This window comes from Cetorhinus maximus, chromosome 7 (genome assembly GCF_964194155.1).
Source record: "Cetorhinus maximus chromosome 7, sCetMax3.hap1.1, whole genome shotgun sequence".
NCBI lineage: Eukaryota > Metazoa > Chordata > Chondrichthyes > Lamniformes > Cetorhinidae > Cetorhinus > Cetorhinus maximus.
The window spans coordinates 58,944,645-58,962,726 of NC_135885.1; the positions used below are offsets into that span (position 1 = coordinate 58,944,645).

The window sequence follows — 18,082 nt, forward strand, 5'->3', positions numbered from 1 at the left end:
TTCATTCTTTGTTCAGTTGTGTGCATATTGAGGTGTCAGCTGTGGCTCAGTTCATAGCACCCTCGCCTTTGAATCAGAGGGTTGTGGGTTCATGTCCCACTCCCGGAAACCAAGAACTGTGATTGTACTCGAAAGAGTTGCAATCTGTGACTGTTGATAACTCGAAAGAGTTGAGGTGTCAGCTGTGGCTCAGTTCATAGCACCCTCGCCTTTGAATCAGAGGGTTGTGGGTTCATGTCCCACTCCTGGAAAAACCAAGAACTGTGATTGTACTCGAAAGAGTTGCAATCTGTGACTGTTGATAACTCGAAAGAGCTTGTGTGTTCCACTAAGCCACTTGTCCTTTTAGCCTTTGCCACATTTTACTTCACTATCACATCTTCAGCCTCCCTTTGAACGCCTCCATTAATATTCCCTGTGCTTGATTCAGGGCAAATGCCCTTTGTCAATCTCACATGCAACTAGTATTTTTATCTAACTGAGCTCTTGGTTTGCTACAGCCAAAGGTTCCCATTTTTAAAAAAACACGCATGCTCACAGTCTTAATCTGCTACAATCAAAGCACTCATTCACATCCATTCCAAAATAACATTGCCAATTCTCTCCAATCATCCATTTTAGCTACTTCCAACCTCCTCTCCCAGCACTTAACTCATCTGGTCAGGAGTCAATATTTCTAATCTTATCTTAATCTCTTTCTCGATTGTTAGGTTCCCTTCTGCCCCATACCCTGGCTACCATCCTCACGCTTACTAATGCATCTCACTGTAAAGAAACCAACAACCATGACATGTGAGGTTTCTTTCGCGTAGTCAAGAGCAGCTGCGGCCCAAGCACCCACTCCTGTGCTGGCCAAGAATGGAGAGATAATCATCAAGGACAGAAAGGCAGTCAGCGCCTGCTGGAAGGAGCACTCGAAGATCTTCTTAACAGAGACTCCGTCTTTAACGCGAGTGTCCTTGACTCCATCCTGTAGCATGTTACCCGCCACCATCTCAGCACAACCCCAAGCTGGCACGAGGTAGGAAAGGTCATTCGACAGCTAAAGAGCAACAAGGCATCAGGAATAGATGGAAGCATGGCAGAGAAACACTATTGGCTCGAATACATGGCCTCATCTCCCTTATCTGGAAGGAGAATGTGCCAGGAGATCTGAGATATGCTATAATCATGACCATCTTCAAGAAAGGTGATAAGTCCGACTGCGCTAACTATAGAGGCATCTCCCTGCTGCTGGCCACAGGGAAGGTCATTGCAAGAATCCTCCTCAGTTGCCTTTTCCCTGTGGCTGAAGAGCTCCTCCCAGAGTCACAATGCAGATTCCACCCACTAAGGGGCACAATGGACATGGTCTTCACCATGCAGCAACTGCAAAAGAAATGCAGGGAACAGCACCAACCCTCATACATGGCCTTCTTTGACCTCTCAAAAGCCTTCACGCTGTCAACAGCAAAGGATTATGGAGCATCCTCCTCTGTTTTGGCTGCTCCCAAAAATTTGTCACCATCCTCCACCTGCTCCATGATGACATGCAAGCCGTGATCTTGACCAACGGATCCACCATAGACCCAATCCACTTTCGGACCGGGGTCAAGCTGTGTCATCGCACCGACGCTCTTCTCGATGTTCCTTGCCGCAATGCTCCATCACACCCTCAGCAGCTCCCCACTGGAGTGTAGCTAAACTACAGAACAAGTGGGAACCTTTTCAACCGTTGCCGCCTCCAGGCCAGATCCAAGGTCGTCCTATCCTCTGTCATTGAACTACAGTATGCAGCCGATGCTTGTGTCTGTGCACACTTGGAGTCCAAGCTCCAACCCATCGTCAACACCTTCACCGAGGCATACAAGAGCATGAGCCTTACGCTAAATATCCGTAAGACAAAGGTCCTCTATCAACCTACCCCCTCGAAACTGCACTGCTCCCCTGTTATCAAAATCCACAACTAGGCCTTGGACAACATGGATGATTTTCTATACCTTGGATGCTTACTGTCAACAAGGGCAGCCATTGTGACAAGGTTCAACACCGCCTTCAGTGCGCCAGCACAGCCTTAAGCCGCCTGAGAGAGAGAGTGTTTGAAGGCTAGGACCTCAAACCCAGCACCAAGCTCATGGTCTACAGAACAGTAGTGATAACCGTCCTTCTTTATGACTCAGAGGCGTGGATTATGTACAGCAGGCACCTCAAAACTCTGGAGAAGTACCACTAGCGTTGCCTCCACAAGATCCTGCGAATCCATTGGCAGGATAGGCTCACCAATATCAGTGTTCTAGCTCAGGCCAACATCCTGAGCATCAAAGCACTGACCACGCTCGATCAGCTCCACTGGGCGGGCCACATTGTCCGCATGCCTGACACGAGACTCCCGAAATAAGCGCTCTACTCAGAGCTTCGACCTGGCAAGCGAGCTTCTAGGAGGGCAGAGAAAACACTTCAAGGACACCCTCAAAGCCTCCTTGAAAAAGTGCAACATCCCACCGACATCTGAAAATCCTTGGCCAAGACCACCTGAAGTGGAGGGAAAGCATCCGGGAAGGAACTGAACACCTCAAGTCACATCGCCAAGGGCTAGCTGAAGCCAAGTATCAACAGTGAAAGGAGCGTGTGGCAACCTGGACACCCCACCCACCTGTTCTCCCTACCACCATCTACCCCACATGTGACAGAGACTGTAGGTCACACATTGGGCTCTTCAGTCACCTGAGAACTCATTTTTAGTATGGAAGCAAGTCATTCTTGACCCCGAGAGACTGCCTAACAAAAAGAAGCATCTCACTAGTGTGCCTATTAGCAGCAAGCACAGGACAGAAACCACCTCTGATTGGAGGAGACGCAAACAAGTAAGTGGCGACGCATTGCTCAGGCTCATGTGGTAGCTCACTCAGGTGGTAGCAGCAGCTGCTGGTTCAAACACTGTTCATGTGGGAGAGGCGACTGTTTGACCCACAGTTCAGTGGACTGCTGGGCTGACAGGACATGCCTGGCTGAGATGATCAACCTGGTGGAAACTGTCTCATGAAGGTACATAAGAGTGATTGAGGGGAGGGGGTTTGGGAAGAGGGGCTGCTGAATGATAAGTAAAAATTATTATAGACATATGTTTACCTGTAATGTGTAATTAGAATAATTCACTTAACATGTCAGTAATGGGGTAGTTAGTAGTGGGGTAGTTAAAAAAGAAATTGCCTGTAGGGTACACAAAGTTGGTAAATCTAAATAGAGAATAGGTGAGTTAAAAACTAACTAACTATGTGCTTTAAGTAACTAAATTAAGTGTAGCAGTGACATAGGTCTGAAAGCATGCTGCCTGCCTGTACCCTCTTTCATTAGTTTTCATAGGGTACAACATTCTGCAAAAACAGTACCTGCACTTTAACTGATTATTAATTTGGAACAGGTCAACATTAATCTAACAATTTATTGCCCTCTTCCTGCAGGCTACGTGCCATCCTTTAAAGGTGAGAGGACTGAATCATTGTTCCAATCCACAGTTGGTACCTGTGTGTCTGATGATATCAGCTACTTCCTCTCTGTCACTGCACATGGAATACTGCGTGATAACAATGTGGCCAAAAACAAACAAAACTCCTATCCAACTAGGACAGCAATGAATATCAGACAATATGGATTGGAGTTAAGAGCTAAAGTTGTTTGAGCTTCCAAGAGTGGTCTTTACAATGCTCATCTTTATAGTAATAAAAATTCAAACTAGTTTTTTTTTTTAACATCAAGAAACAAATAGACACCAGCAGCATCGCTCAAAAAAAGGGAACAATTCTCCCCTCAGAGCACACCCAGCATACATTTCCTAATAACTCAGCCTCATTCCAAGCAGACGTAGTCATTACAGTGAAAAGCCAACAAGCGATGAGAACAGTCCAGTTCTTCTAGCCCTGGTGATAACCATCAGGCTCCTGCTAAAATAACAATTACCTTTAAAAATGAGGGCCATTCATGTGGGAAAATTCCACAGCTCAGTGCTCCGTCCCAAATACATTCCTATGACAGAATTTAGATTGGTATCCACAGCCTAAGGATTCTGCCTTGTAAGGATCATATACAACGTACTCATACAATCGAACAAGTGCTGAAAGTACAAGACACTACTTGTTTTAGAAAAATGCATTTTTCAGTTTACATACTTAAATTATAAATTAAGCTTTCTAATAACCTAGAGGATCCTACATGGCTATGTTTATCAACAATTTTCCAATCATTAGCACATGCACAGTTAATATACAAAGTTCATTCAAAGCAGTTGCATTACATTCCACATTCTGCATTAAAAATTGCAGAAATATGAAAGGGAGCTATGAATACTGTAACATGATCTGACAAGTTGAATACTGAAAATATGGGTAAGGGACATCATTGGACAATTGAAAAAATGCACCTTTAATCATTAGAAAGATGGATACTAGACTTGTTCTGCTGTGTACTAGTACTGCACATCTAATATTTTAACGGCTCTGATAGATTCTAGTATGCATCAAATACTAAATATTAAGGATTTAATTCCATTGAATAAAGTGAGTTCTGATTATTTTAAGTAATATTTTCCAAAGTATTGCAAATGTTCTCATCCCTTACTGATGTGCAAACCAACCTACACCTCAGGAATACTTTGGGTACTTTTGCAGTGGCTCCAAACTCACCACAAACATTCCAATACAATTTCAAATAATATAAGAGTTATATAACAACCGTGTGACTAGCAGCCACATCATCACAGATAATCACAGGCTTGAACAGAGGGATAGAAGAGTGGATGAAACATTTTACCAGGAGATTAGACAAATTGCAACTCTTAAAATTTGCCAGTAAGGAAAACGAGAATTAGAGAGATAGGAATTTCAATGTCTCCTATAGCAAAATGTTGTCTGCAAAATTATCTCTTTAAAAGATTATTAAAAATTTGAATTTTCAAGTGTTAGGCCCAGGGGTCAAAACAGAACCACATGATAATGCTCTGCCACCTCTCTCGACCCCCCCACAGGGATGGGAAGGAGACACAGCACAGTCTGGGCTGCTGCCCACCAGTACCAACTGCTCCCAAGGTGCAAAACCCCCCTCAGTTGAAGCCAGGCCTGGAGTTATAGGCAGATCCCCCATAGCCCAGAGCCAGGGCCTAGCAAACCTCCACCAGCAGGGGAACAAGTGTAGGACAGAGAGCCCAGAGCCCGTGGTGGCTCCCCACTGACAGGCAGCGGCCCCGGTAGTTGGTACCTACTCAGGCCAAAGCCAAGGTCCGCTCCTCTAGAGTCAGTCTCCAGTTCCCCATCAGCTACATCCAACTTCCACTGCACAGTGCACAAAGGTCACTATGCAGAGTGTGTCAAGGTTGGAGTCCCTGCCTATCTAACCGCCCCCAGAACTTAGAGCTGGCTGGCAAAGCACCCAGGACAACAAGATGACCAGCATCATTCTCCATCACCTGCAATGATGAGGAGTCCAACAAGCGGCTGGGAGGACTCACCATAGCCTTGGGCAGGGTCCTGCCCAAAATCCAGGCCCAAGAAAACCAGACACCCCAGCAAGGTAAAACAACAAGATCAGGAAAAAAAAAAGGGGGAGGGGACCTGTGATTGGAGGAGCTGGTGCAGCAACATGGGAGAGATAGTCTGTGATTGGAGAAGCAGCTCGTCACAGATTCTGTCTCCCACTCTTGTTACTTCCCCAATCAAAATACACAGGGGAGACCTTTCTTGAATTTTTTGTTCCCGTCATTGAGTTTTCTGGGGCAATTTGTGAAGTTTCCAGGCCAAATTCGCCTGCCACTCCCTTGTACTTTGAACCCTGGTTGTGCCTCTTACTGTGACTGAAAGATGCGACACAGATGTCCTCTGGTCTTTAATCACTATAAAACTTCTTCCTGGTTTTAAAGGAAGTCATTGTTTGCCCATCAATATCGAAGATAGCCAGAGCATGATCTTGCTTTTTTACAGTGAGTTCCTTGATGATTGATGGGATCATTTTTTTTCAGAATGAGGAGATGCAGACTGTTTTGTGGATTCCAGGTCCATCAGGCTGGGAAACTTAACACTTTCTCCACTGGTGTTTGTATTCAGCATCAGCAATATGATGGGCCTCATAGTAAGAGGTGCCTTCATGGGTGGTTTCTTTGCCATGCGAAAGGAAATACAAAGTCAAGGTGTGGAGTGGGAGAGGAGAAAAAGCATCTCTTGCTCCTCTACAAAATATAATTTCATGGTTCAGACCTTCAGATAATAAAAATGCTGCACGAACAATGATTCTGTTTCTCCCATTCCCAATGAAAACTGACATTAAGCTCTACAACAAATTTTAACCAAATTAATAATGCAATTCTATGATGTGTAACCCTGAATGGAACACCATTTGTAAAGCAAAAGTACCTGAACATTCTGTAAGAATCCATAATGGGAGCAAGTGAATATGGAGCATAGATTCTGAGTATGTTTAATTTTTATATTAGCTAATGCAGGCACCAACTTTCAAGTCATCTTATATTACTAATATTGATAACTAAGAACTGCAGACGATGAAATAAAAATGGAACATGTTGGAAATACCCAGCAGATCAGGCAGCATTTGTGGAGAGAGAAACAGAGTTAATGGGTTGGATTTTGTGTGCCCCCGTTGGGAATGTTTTCGCCGGGTTGGGGAGGTGGGGGCACTTAAAACAGGGTGGGTGTCAATCCCACCACCTTACTGCCCATCCCCGAGCTCACCCCCATAATGAGGGGGGAGGGGCACCAAATCGGCAGCCCACCTGCCATATTTAAGTAAATAATCAAAGGTCAATTGAGCTTGTTAACAAGCCAATTGACCCCGATAATACATGTCCCATGCAATCAGAGGGTTGTGGGTTCATGTCCCACTCCTGGAAACCAAGAACTGTGATTGTACTCGAAAGAGTTGCAATCTGTGACTGTTGATAACTCGAAAGAGTTTCAAACAGTTGGCTTGGACAGTCGGGTGGGAGTGGGCAGGCCATCTTTTTAAAAAGCTTTTTAGAGGGCAGAAAGGAAAGGGTGTACTACCTTCGGGTGTGCCCTTTGCGCATCAGGGCAGCCCGCCCTTTTAATTTAGTAAGCTGTATTGACTGCTCACAATATCGTCTCCTCTATGTTGGGAAGTCCAAACGCAGTTTGGGTAAGTGCTTTGCAAACAACTCTGTTCAGTGCATGGGAGGCTAAACCTCTGGTCTCCTGTTATTTTAATTTTCCACCCACTCCAACCTTATCCTCTTACATTGTTCCAATGAAGCTCATCATAAGCTGCAGGAACAGCATTCTTTCTTTCGATGAGGCACTTTACAGCCTTTCAAACTCAACACGGGGATCAACATAATCTCTGCCACTAATTATTGTGTTTTTGGACAGCATTTGATGGCAATGAATCCGCTTTTACCATTTACACCTCCTCTAGTCTCATTTTTCTTGTATTGTTACTTGTCCCATTACTATCTACTTTAACCTTGCACCATCACCCCTCTGGACATTTAATCTCTCTTGCCTCCCACCCCATCAAACTTCCCCTTTTGTTTTCACCCACTAGGAGCACCCCCCGCCTCCTACCCACTCTGTATTTGCTTAAAGCCAGTTCTGAAGAACAGTCATCAATCCAGAATATTAACTCTTCCTCTCCCTCCAGATGCTGCCAGAGCAGCATTTCTTACAGATTAAGTTAAGATTAAGATTAAGTTGAATGTTCAAAACAATCACAGCATTACTCTCACTAATAGAAAGATAAAAAGTTATAAAATCCAACATTATAATTAGCGAGGGTTGTCATCTCAGGGACCTATTCATAAATTTGGGAGAATTTATGCAAAAACACTCTTTAATAATTTTATTTCAATAATGCTTCAGACAAAACTCTCATTCATGTCCAGACTTGATTATTCCAAAAAAAACCTGGCTGATCTTCCACATTCTACCCTCCATAAAATTGAGGCCATCTAAAATTTTACTGCCCATTGGCTGAGTTTATGGCCCCTGCTGGCATATTTGAAGTCAAGGGGGGCTCATAAAACTGGTGAGCGGGTAAGGCGTCAGGCAGCCCGCCCGTCCTTGGGCCTATTACGGTCCTTTTGTGGCCAATTAATGGTGAGTTAAGGGCCTCATTCCGCCTCTGCCACTATAACGTGCGTGGCAGGGGAAGGCAAAAGCAAGGCAGGCAGCCCAGCAGCTTTCACTGTGGAGGCTGCTGTTAGGCAGGAAAGGGGGTCCCCATGTACCCATTGGAGGCACCCCCACCCCATCACACTCCCTCAACAAGATCACAATCCCCTCCCCCCCAACCATAAGCCTCCCCCTTGGCCTGTAAAACACAACCCCAACCTCCTCCCCGCTGGGGTCTGCCTGGCAAGCCCGTTCAAATTCCCCGAACCAGTCCAGGATCCATCAGTTCCCTTCTTCGGGGGCTGCTTGTAGTCCCAGCAGTGGCCAATACTGGATCTAGCACAGCTGGAACAAAAGATCTGACAGCCAATCAGATTAGCCAACAGCTATTTAGGGTGGGAATTCCTCTCAGATGGGAGTGGAAGTGCCACACTGACTCAATTAAGGCTGTTCCCAATGTAATATCACTGTGGGGCAGCTGGATTTCAGGTGGGCAGGCTGACTACAGACTTTTTTGGTCAGGGATGTGGAGAGTACGTGGCTCCTCCCTCCCCCACCATGTAAAATCCATCCTGATGTCTTAATTCACACAAAGTTCCATTCCACATCAACCCATGTGCTTGCTGATCTACTTTGACTCCCAGTCAAGCTATGCCTTGACTTTAAAATTCTCATCCTTGTTTTCAAATCCCTCCACAGCCTTGCCCCTCCTCATCTCTGTGATCTCCTGCAATCCCATAACCCTCTGAGGTATCTACGCTCCTCTAATTCTGGCCTCGTGCTTTCCCAGGTATAATTGCTCTACCACTGGTGGCCGTGCCTTCAGTTGCCTAGGCTCTGTGCTCTGGAATTCCCTCCCTACACATCTATACCTCACTTTCCTCACTTAAGACCTTCCTTAAAACCTACCTCTTTGATCAAGTTTTTGGTCATCTGACCGAATATCTCCTTATGTGGATCAGAGTCATACTTTGTCTTATAATGCTCCTGTGAAGCCCTTTGGGAAATTTCATTATGCTAAAGGCACTATATAAATGTAAGTTGTTCTTATTGTTCTCACTGTCTAATTTAAGGATTTTTTTAAACTTCAATTTCCTTTATAAATGTCTTTCATTAATTGTTTTTTTCCAAGAATTTAGTCCCCTGTTGTTGAAATTCAAGTTGAATTTGACCATATTCCTTATGAACCAAGAAGTATAGGAATGGACCTTGCAAACTGCTCATTTGTAAAAATCCACAGAAGGTTGGTAAAAATCATTTATGATTAACTTTGCTTCCATTATATTGCACATAAGAAAAGGACAACCATTACTATATCATTTCTACTTTAATGGGAAGGACACAAAAGATTAAAATAAAACAAAGGATTCATGTATCCCGAGTAATATGAACACAAGTGCTTTCTAAGACCCTCAAATGAGTGAATGATACTCACAGATGTAAAAAAACAATTTCAAAATCTGGAATGTGTTTTGCATTCTTAGCAATTTGTCAATTTTATTTATTCATTGCCACAAATATTAAGCAAATTCTTTACATTATAAACATCTCTACGTAACCCCTGCTCCTTGATTGGAAGAAATTATCAGACAGTGGTCAGCTAATTACAATTGATTCCAGAAAATCTTTATTTTATCAAAGAGTAAATTATTTCAAGGGGGATACTTTCAAGTCAAATAATCCCACATTGAAGGAGGTCAGAGAAATAATAGGAATACTTTGAATTTGAAGCCACTGTTACATTTCCTACAACTTATCTTCATAAACCTACACCTGGTTGTAAAAAAGAACCTTCCACTAATGGTCACTTTTAAACTCATGCAAAAGGAAATCTCTGCTCCTTCTCTAATGACCACTGAGTTGCACCAAGTACTAACTCTGGCTTATGAAACAAACAGTGACTTCTTAACCTATGCATAGAAATAAAAACTGCACACAACTCCACCATTCCTGCAGGCACACTCCACAGTAAGATTCAAATAGTAACATCTGCAGAATGCAGCACACTCAATAAGTGTCTCCAGGTAGACGCTGAGGAGCATTTATAAATAAAAACTAAGCGAATAACAAAGGCTGAGAGACTCAAAAGAAGTTCTCTCAGAACACTGAAAGTACTACCGCCAAAGAGATTTCTATCTCTCAGTCTCAATGCAGCGCTCCTTTAAAAGGCACGAGGTAGATTTCCATTCTGCTAATGTCCACAAAATAATTTTTAGCTCACTAAGCCCCATCACTTCACGACAGAAGTAAATGAGAACTATAATGGAAAATCTAAATTTATACCAATCACTTTACATTTAATTTTATGTAAGAGAATTGAGTCATGTGCAAATTAAATACTTCATTAACATCGACAAGAGGCACCGCTGCTTGAACTAATCTGTGTATGTTTACTGCCAGTCAAATCAGCTTATTCAGATGTCACGTTAGTCCTTGCTGACTGATGGCATTCCGATTGTAAGAACTAACATATTTCAAAACCTGTACACCTTTCAAAAAGCATATACACCTGCATTTGCTTTACATTTAAGTGCCTTTTTCACATTTTACAAGTCTGCTCAAGGCAAGAATTCCAGCAATTCCTGATTAGCTGCATCAATGCAAGGAGTATTTTGAGGAATTCCTCTATATAATTCATACATGCCAGGTGCAGTTAATAATCAACTCAAAATACGTACCTTAACCTCTTCTTCTCTAAATCTGCAAATCCAAAGCTGTCATGACGCTCTTGGCGCCGTCGATACAGATCAGACTGAGAAAGTTCCTTCAACTGCAGCAAATTCATAGTCAGGTCTGCGGTGTGTGAGGTGTACAGCAGTTATGGCAGATTTCCGTGAGATTTTGAAACAACCACCAGGTATAGTAGCCCAGCCCAGCAGTTGATGAGCTAATTACCTATCACAAAAGTAACTCCTAATCAATGTCGACACCTGCAGTACTGTTGGCACACTTTACAGTACAATCTGCTGCTGGGTTGTTTCCCAATTGTCATACGAACACACCCTTCTAAAAGGCAGTTTTTTTTCTAACTGCATGAGCACAGTAGTATAAATTTAACGAATGCACATGTGGGCAATCTGTCATCTGCACACAAAATAGATAACTCTACTGAATTATAAATCACATAGTCCTATTCAGTGACTTTCCCTCTCTCTCCCAATCCCAGTAAAGTTACGAAGAACGTAAGTCTCCACCCTCGCTACAAGTTACCTATCAGTACATGGTTCTCTTCCCCGTCCCTTCCCGAATGGAGAAGTATAAGTTTGAATGCGTCACAATTGGCAGGCATTTGTTCTGTAAACAGTCTTAGAAGAACACCTTTGCGCAAGACCATTTTGCAACTTTTAAGTTCCTCTAGATCCCGTTTTACAGCTCTTCTATTTTCGTCTTAGCAAGGTAAAACCAATTGAATTAAGATAACACACAAGACTGAACAGGTTAATCCTTGAATTTACATACCTACACTTCTCCAAGGTATGTTGTTCATCCTGTTTAACTCTTTGCTCACCAAGAGGAATTTTCAGCATTTAAGAAAATTTACTTCAGTTCTGACATACTAACACATTCTTTAAGTGTTTAAAGCCAAACATAAAGTTAGAGTTTCTAAAACTTTATGAATTTCACGCTGTACTCAAAAATGCTTTTAAAAACTAAACTGAGAGTCAAGTAAATTCAAGCAGTACACATTAAAAATATATTTGCTTATTTGCAATCAAGGGGGATGGTGAGAGGAATAATTATTTAGGCAGTTTTGCAGATAATGCTTTCAACAATCCAAATATAACCTTTTAGACAAGGAGACTGGTGCTAAAGTTGGAACAGCTGCCCTACAGTTCAGCCACTTCCTAACAGTCATACATCTAGAATCACACCCACCAGCCAATTCCCCAGACTCCTCCATCACCATCACTGGGTACGTCCTGTTGTATCAGCAGGGCAGACCCACCAGAAGTAGGAGCCCAGTGGCATACAGCTCAATGGGAATGACCTTGAGTGTTCTTGACTCTGGACCCCATGAAATATTACAACTTCATGTCAAGCGTGTACTGATCACTGCTCTCAGCTAAATCAGATAAATCAATGCCCCTCCATGTTGAGCATCACTTGGCAGAAGCACTGGGAGTAGTAAGGGCACAGAATGCCTCTGGGTGTGGGACTTCAATGCTCTTCATCAAGAGTGGCTTGGTTGTACCACCACTGACCACACTGGCTGAATCCTGAAGGACATGATTGCCAAAGTAGGCTTATGGCAAGTGATGAGCCAAAGACCATAAGGTAATAATCTACCTGCCCTTATCCTCACCAGGCTACCTGTCACAGTTGTGTCTGTCCACAATATTATTGGTTCAGAACAGTTCAAAATCTGGCTTTCATGAGCTGCTGTGGACTATTTGCTGCAGTTCTGTATTCCACCACAAGCTGTAACTTCATAGTTTGACCTATCCCTCACTGCCCCATCACAGTCAAGCCAGATGACCACCCTGGTTTGAAGAAGAATAGTGAAGAACATGCAAGGAGCAGCACCAGGCATACCCGAAAATGAGGTGCCCACCCGATGTAGCTAAAAGATTACATGTATGCTAAACAGTGGAAGCAGCATGCTATAGACACAGCTACAACCAACGGATTAGGCCACAGCTCCACAGTCTTGCTACATCACATCAATGGTAGTTAATTACCCAACTAATGGTATGAGTAAGCATTTATAGAGCTTCATCCAGAGATGTCAAATGGATGATCTTCCTCAGCCACTTCCCCAAGGTTCCCACCATTACAGATGGCCATCTTCAGAAAGTGTGATTCACTCCACTTATCAAGAACTGGCTGAGTGCATTGGACACAGCAAAGGCTATGGAGCCCCTAGCTTTAGTACTATAGACCTGTGATCCAGAATTAGTCTCATAATTGCTCAGTGTTCAGCTCCATCCGCAATTCTTCACATGATGGAAGCAGACAATATCCAGGTATGGATTGATTAGTGCATTCATGTAACACGTGCCAGCCATGAACATTTCCAAGGTCTCTCCACTACCAGCACATCAGGACTGTGATAAAATACTCTTCACTTCCTTGGATGAATGCTGCTGCAACACTCAAGAACTGCAACTATATCCAGGACACTGCATTTTACTTGACTGACACTCAGGATCAACACCCTACCCATGGCTAAAATATCCACTCCCTGCATCACTAGTGTACTGTGTCTGCAGGATGTGTTATCTATAGGATGCACTGCAGTAACTCACCAAGGTTTCCTCGGCAACTTCTCCCAATTGTGCACCTTCCACCAGCTAATAGAAAAGGGCTCAGTTGTATGGAAACACTATCACTCCAAATCAGACACTTGAGGCTGTATTTTTCAGATGGGGGGCGCGGTTCGTACCCCACCATCCAAAGAGCCACAGCAGCCCCACAGCCATTTAATGCTCCAAGGAGCATTAATTAGCTGGAGACGGAGCTTCTGTCCCTCACTCGGGCAGATGTCCAGTCTCAGACTGTGGAAAGGTCAGGCGGGCAGGAGAGCAGTGTGAAGGCCTGCAAACCCACTAGCGGGGAACTATAAAATACTGCCCCTGGACATATTGTTGCTGGGTCAAAGTTCTGGAATTCCCTATATAATGGCACTGTCGGGGAGTACCTTCACTACATGAAGATAGCTTGAGAAGGTGGGCTGCCATTTTCTCAAAGGCAACCAGGGATGGGCAATAAATGTTGACCTTGCCAAGGCTGCCCGTATTCCAAGTTTGAATAGGTTAAAAGTTCATGAGTTGTATGTTGAAGAAACCATTGCATTTCACATTCAAAAAGATTTCTGGACATATAATAGCAAACATACTGGGCCTCAAATTCAAGAGGTCCAAATATACCAGCGGAGTGTCGGTGGTTGGAGCCCATGCTTGCCCAAACACAAGGGCACAAACCCCATCCCACTCTCTGGGTTTATTCATGTTCAAGGTGGGTATCCATGAGGGCATTTCAGTGGCACTTGCCAAAGTCTGCTATAGTGAGACAAGGTGGCTTTGCCTCCAAGGCCCTTCCAGGTCCAAAAGACTGCACCTGCAAAAAATCTTCTCCTCTGAAGGGAGCAATTTGTAGACACAGCAGAAGTACATGGATTTGCTTTATCTATGACCCTATCAAACCTCTCAAGCTCATGGCTGACAAGCGTTTCATTTACCAGATATCCCAAAGTGTTTCACAGCTATTGATAGTGTAGTCACTGTTGTAATGTAGGAAACACAGCAGCCAATTTTGCACACGGCAAGCCCCTACAAAAACTGGAATGTGAGAATAACCAGATAATCTGCTTTTTGATATTGATTGAAGAATAAATATTAGCCAGGACACCAAGGATATTCCTCAGCTGCTCTTCTTCTGAAAAAGTGCCATGGGATCTTTTACATCCATCTGAAAGGGCAGGGTGCCCCAGCTTAACATCTCATCCAAAAGACAGCACTTCCGACAGTGCAGAAACCCCTCAGAGTTTCACTGGAGAGTCAGCCTTGACTTTTTCTGCCCGAGTCCTAGAGTGGGGCTAGAGTAGGAACTTTGCAACTCAGAGGGGAGAGTGCTACCAAATGGGCCACATCTTATTTGATAAATTTGTTTCAATAAAAAGTAACATAGCCATTGACTAAAATTAGAACTTTTTTTATATATGTAAAGACTAAAGGTTAAAATTCCAAGTGGAGACTAATCAAAATTGAAATGATCTCTCAGATGACAGACATTGGTGCACAACTTTTGGAATTGCTGCTGGAAATTCAAATGGACAAATCATGTCATTGAAGCAGAATTTTATTACTCTTCAACATTGCTTAAAATCAATTTTGGAAACAAATTTTGAAAAATTCTTAAGACTATAACAGAAATATGGAAGGCAATAATATATTTTTCTTACATTAAATGAAAATGCGCATAAGCTTAAAGATTCAAAAGACTAGACTAAAAAGTGAGTTCTAAATTTGTCTAAAATCTGTAAGATTAAAATTTAGAGGCAAAACTGAAATTAAACTTCAATTATTTCCAGGACAAGGACAATGCTAGAGAGGAGAACCTAGGTACAAGTTGTCAAGAGACAGCAATATCCCTCCCTGCGAAGTATGACAAGCTGGAGCAGCTAGATCAGTGCTTCCAAAACTAAATTAATGCAACCCGAGATGCCAACAAAACCAAAACAGAAATCAAGCAGCTTTGTAACATTCAGTATCTAATTATTGAAGTTTGCATACAGTCACTTGGTAGTACAGAAATTGAATATCGCTGAGAAGAGAGAGATGTTGCCGAAGCTTTTCTTCTTGCACTCATCAGGTCAAACACAGGAATGCAAAATTTCAAATGACCTCAACAATTTATACTACAGGAGAAAAGCATGCCTATTGGTTGGAAAGTTGACGATATTTAAGTTCGCATATTATAGAGTAACATATAATATCACAAATAGGAAGATCTGAAATGAAAATCTCAGGCCCTTGGTAACTGGCAAGAGCTTTCTCATGCAAACAATCCAACAATGCAACTGTCTGCCCCCTTGAATGCCACCCCATGACCCAGCAGCGCCAAATTCCCACAGGAAAACCAGCAGCACCATCAATCCAAAGGATAACTCTCAAAAGATGCAACCAAAGCTACCCCCACGGCCCCATTTCCCCACCCAGTCAATGCAAAAGCAATCCACAATCAACTCCCTGTCCTTTAATTCTATTTACCCACATTTGTTTCCTAACCCTTTCTGCTGACACATTTCCTCTTCTGCTAACAATGAATAAAGTATATCCGAAATCAACAATTCTTAATAAATTAGCAGCACCATATATTAATCTAAGAAAGCATGTGAACCTGGTTACTGGAAATGCTGTTTTATGAATCCTAGATTGGATATCAAACTTGCAACCTTTAAAATTCTGCAGTACAATTGGTATCAAACAGAGATCACTGGTTATATGAGGTCACAGCTCTTTCCTTTGTCAATTTGACGACTCTTAAAAGAGCTGTTGTTCTAGTTGCTGCTGGTCAGGTTTTCAACTCTCTCCCCAGGGATGTGGCGAGCCTGCTGGTTGGGCATGATGGTGACTCGCTTGGCGTGGATCACACACAGGTTTGTGTCTTCAAAAAGCCCCATCAGGTAAGCCTCACTGGACTCCTAAAAAGCCATAATGGCCGTGCTCTGAAAGCACAGGTCAGCCTTGAAGTACTGAGTGATCTCTTGTGCCAGGTGCTGGAAGGGCATTTTGTGGGTGAGCCACTCAGTGGGTTTCTCGTTGCTGCAGATTTCCCTCAGAGACAAAGTGCCAGGTTTATAGCAATGAGGCTTCTTCCCTTTGCCGGTGGCTGAGGCGTTCTGCTGGGACAGTCTGTCAGGAACCACCTTGGGTAGTAATTGGCTGGAATCAGGCAGATTTAAACCAAACTCTGATGAAGAACCATAACACTGGAAACTATTCGCAGTTGCCCTCCAAGTCACTCACCATTCTGACTTGGAAATATATCACTGTTCCTTCACTGTCACTGGGTCAAAATCCTGGAACTCTCTTCCTGACAGCACTGTGGGTGTACATAGACCACATGGACTGCAGCGGTTCAAGAGGCAGTTCACCACCTTCTCAAGGGCAATTAGAGATGGGTAATAAATGCTTGCCCAGCCAGCGAAGGCCACATCCCATGAATGAATAAAAATAAATTGACTGATCTTTAATTATTCATCAATTTCAGTACAGGAAACTGCAAATTCCAGTACAGGAAACAACCATTTCATTAAAAGAAAGGTTGTTATTATTTTTCATGTTAACATGATAAATCACAGAAATATCTGCACCCCATTTGCTGTTTCTGTGACCCCAATTGTGTTCAAGGTCCACAATTTGGGAACCACTGAGCTACAGTTTAACTAGCTAACCTTTCACTGGTTACCAGCAAAGGATGCTGCTTTTCTAGCATTGCTAGTCTATGAAATAGGTTATTTGCTTGCACAGTTAGCTGGAACTGAATGAGATTGGCTAAACACATTTCACACAGCACCCTTCCAGTGAACAGATGGAATTTCATTCCATCAGTCAATGCTGTTCATCATCATGGTAGATAATTGAGTCAAGCACAGCATTTGGCAGGCTCACTAACAGGCTTTGGAGACAGCACAGAGTTTGTCTGAAAACAAAGATCAAAGTCTGCCTGCCAGCGGTTCTCACATTACTTCCCTATAGTTGTAAGTAGTGGACCACCTACTGGTGTCACAAAGCATCTAGCTGCATTCCATCCCAGTTGTTTAAGATCGATCTGCAACATCAACTGTCAAGACAAAACTCCTGACACTAAAGTTCTTGCAAGGTGCTGCATACCTGCTATCGAGAGCATGCTCAGAGCTTAGCTTCACTGGGTCGGCTGTGTGGATCGCATGGAAGGTTCCGGCATACTGAAGGCAGTGTTCTACAGCCAGCCGAACATGGGAATCCGCACTATAGAAGGGCCCAAACTTAGACAGAAAGACATTCTGAAAGCCAATCTCAGACCCTGCAAGTTGGATTCAAATTGTTATGATCCCCGGCTGATCCCAGGGTGGAATCCAGCTTGATAGATCCTAACTTTTATTTATAAAAACAAAAAGCTAAAAGCTACTGCGGATGCTGGAAATCCAAAACAAAAACAGAATTACCTGGAAAAACTCAGCAGGTCTGGCAGCATCGGTGGATAAGAAATCAGTTGATGTTTCGAGTCCTCATGACCCTTCGGCAGAACTGAGTATAGAAAAACAGAATTACCTGGAAAAACTCAGCAGGTCTGGCAGCATCGGTGGAGAAGAAATCAGTTGACGTTTTGAGTCCTCATGACCCTTCGGCAGAACTGAGTATAGCACTATACTCAGTTCTGCCGAAGGGTCATGAGGACTCGAAACGTCAACTGATTTCTTCTCCACCGATGCTGCCAGACCTGCTGAGTTTTTCCAGGTAATTCTGTTTTTGTTTCCTAACTTTTATTTG

The 18,082-nt window shown here is 43.2% G+C and overlaps 1 protein-coding gene across 8 annotated transcripts in view; it reads right to left on the minus strand.

The window, feature by feature from the left end:
- The window catches only part of lims1 (LIM and senescent cell antigen-like domains 1), a 176,742-nt gene that overhangs the window by 73,531 nt on the left and 85,129 nt on the right, over positions 1-18,082 (minus strand). Inside the window, exon 1 of one of the 8 annotated variants that reach the window (XM_078545564.1) lies at positions 10,787-11,180. The exons of the other annotated variants lie outside the window; for them this stretch is intronic. Coding sequence (XP_078401690.1) covers positions 10,787-10,893 — 107 coding nt within the window. The 5' untranslated portion in view covers positions 10,894-11,180. Of the gene's footprint in view, positions 1-10,786; positions 11,181-18,082 lie in introns of those variants that run through there. 8 annotated transcript variants of the gene reach the window in all.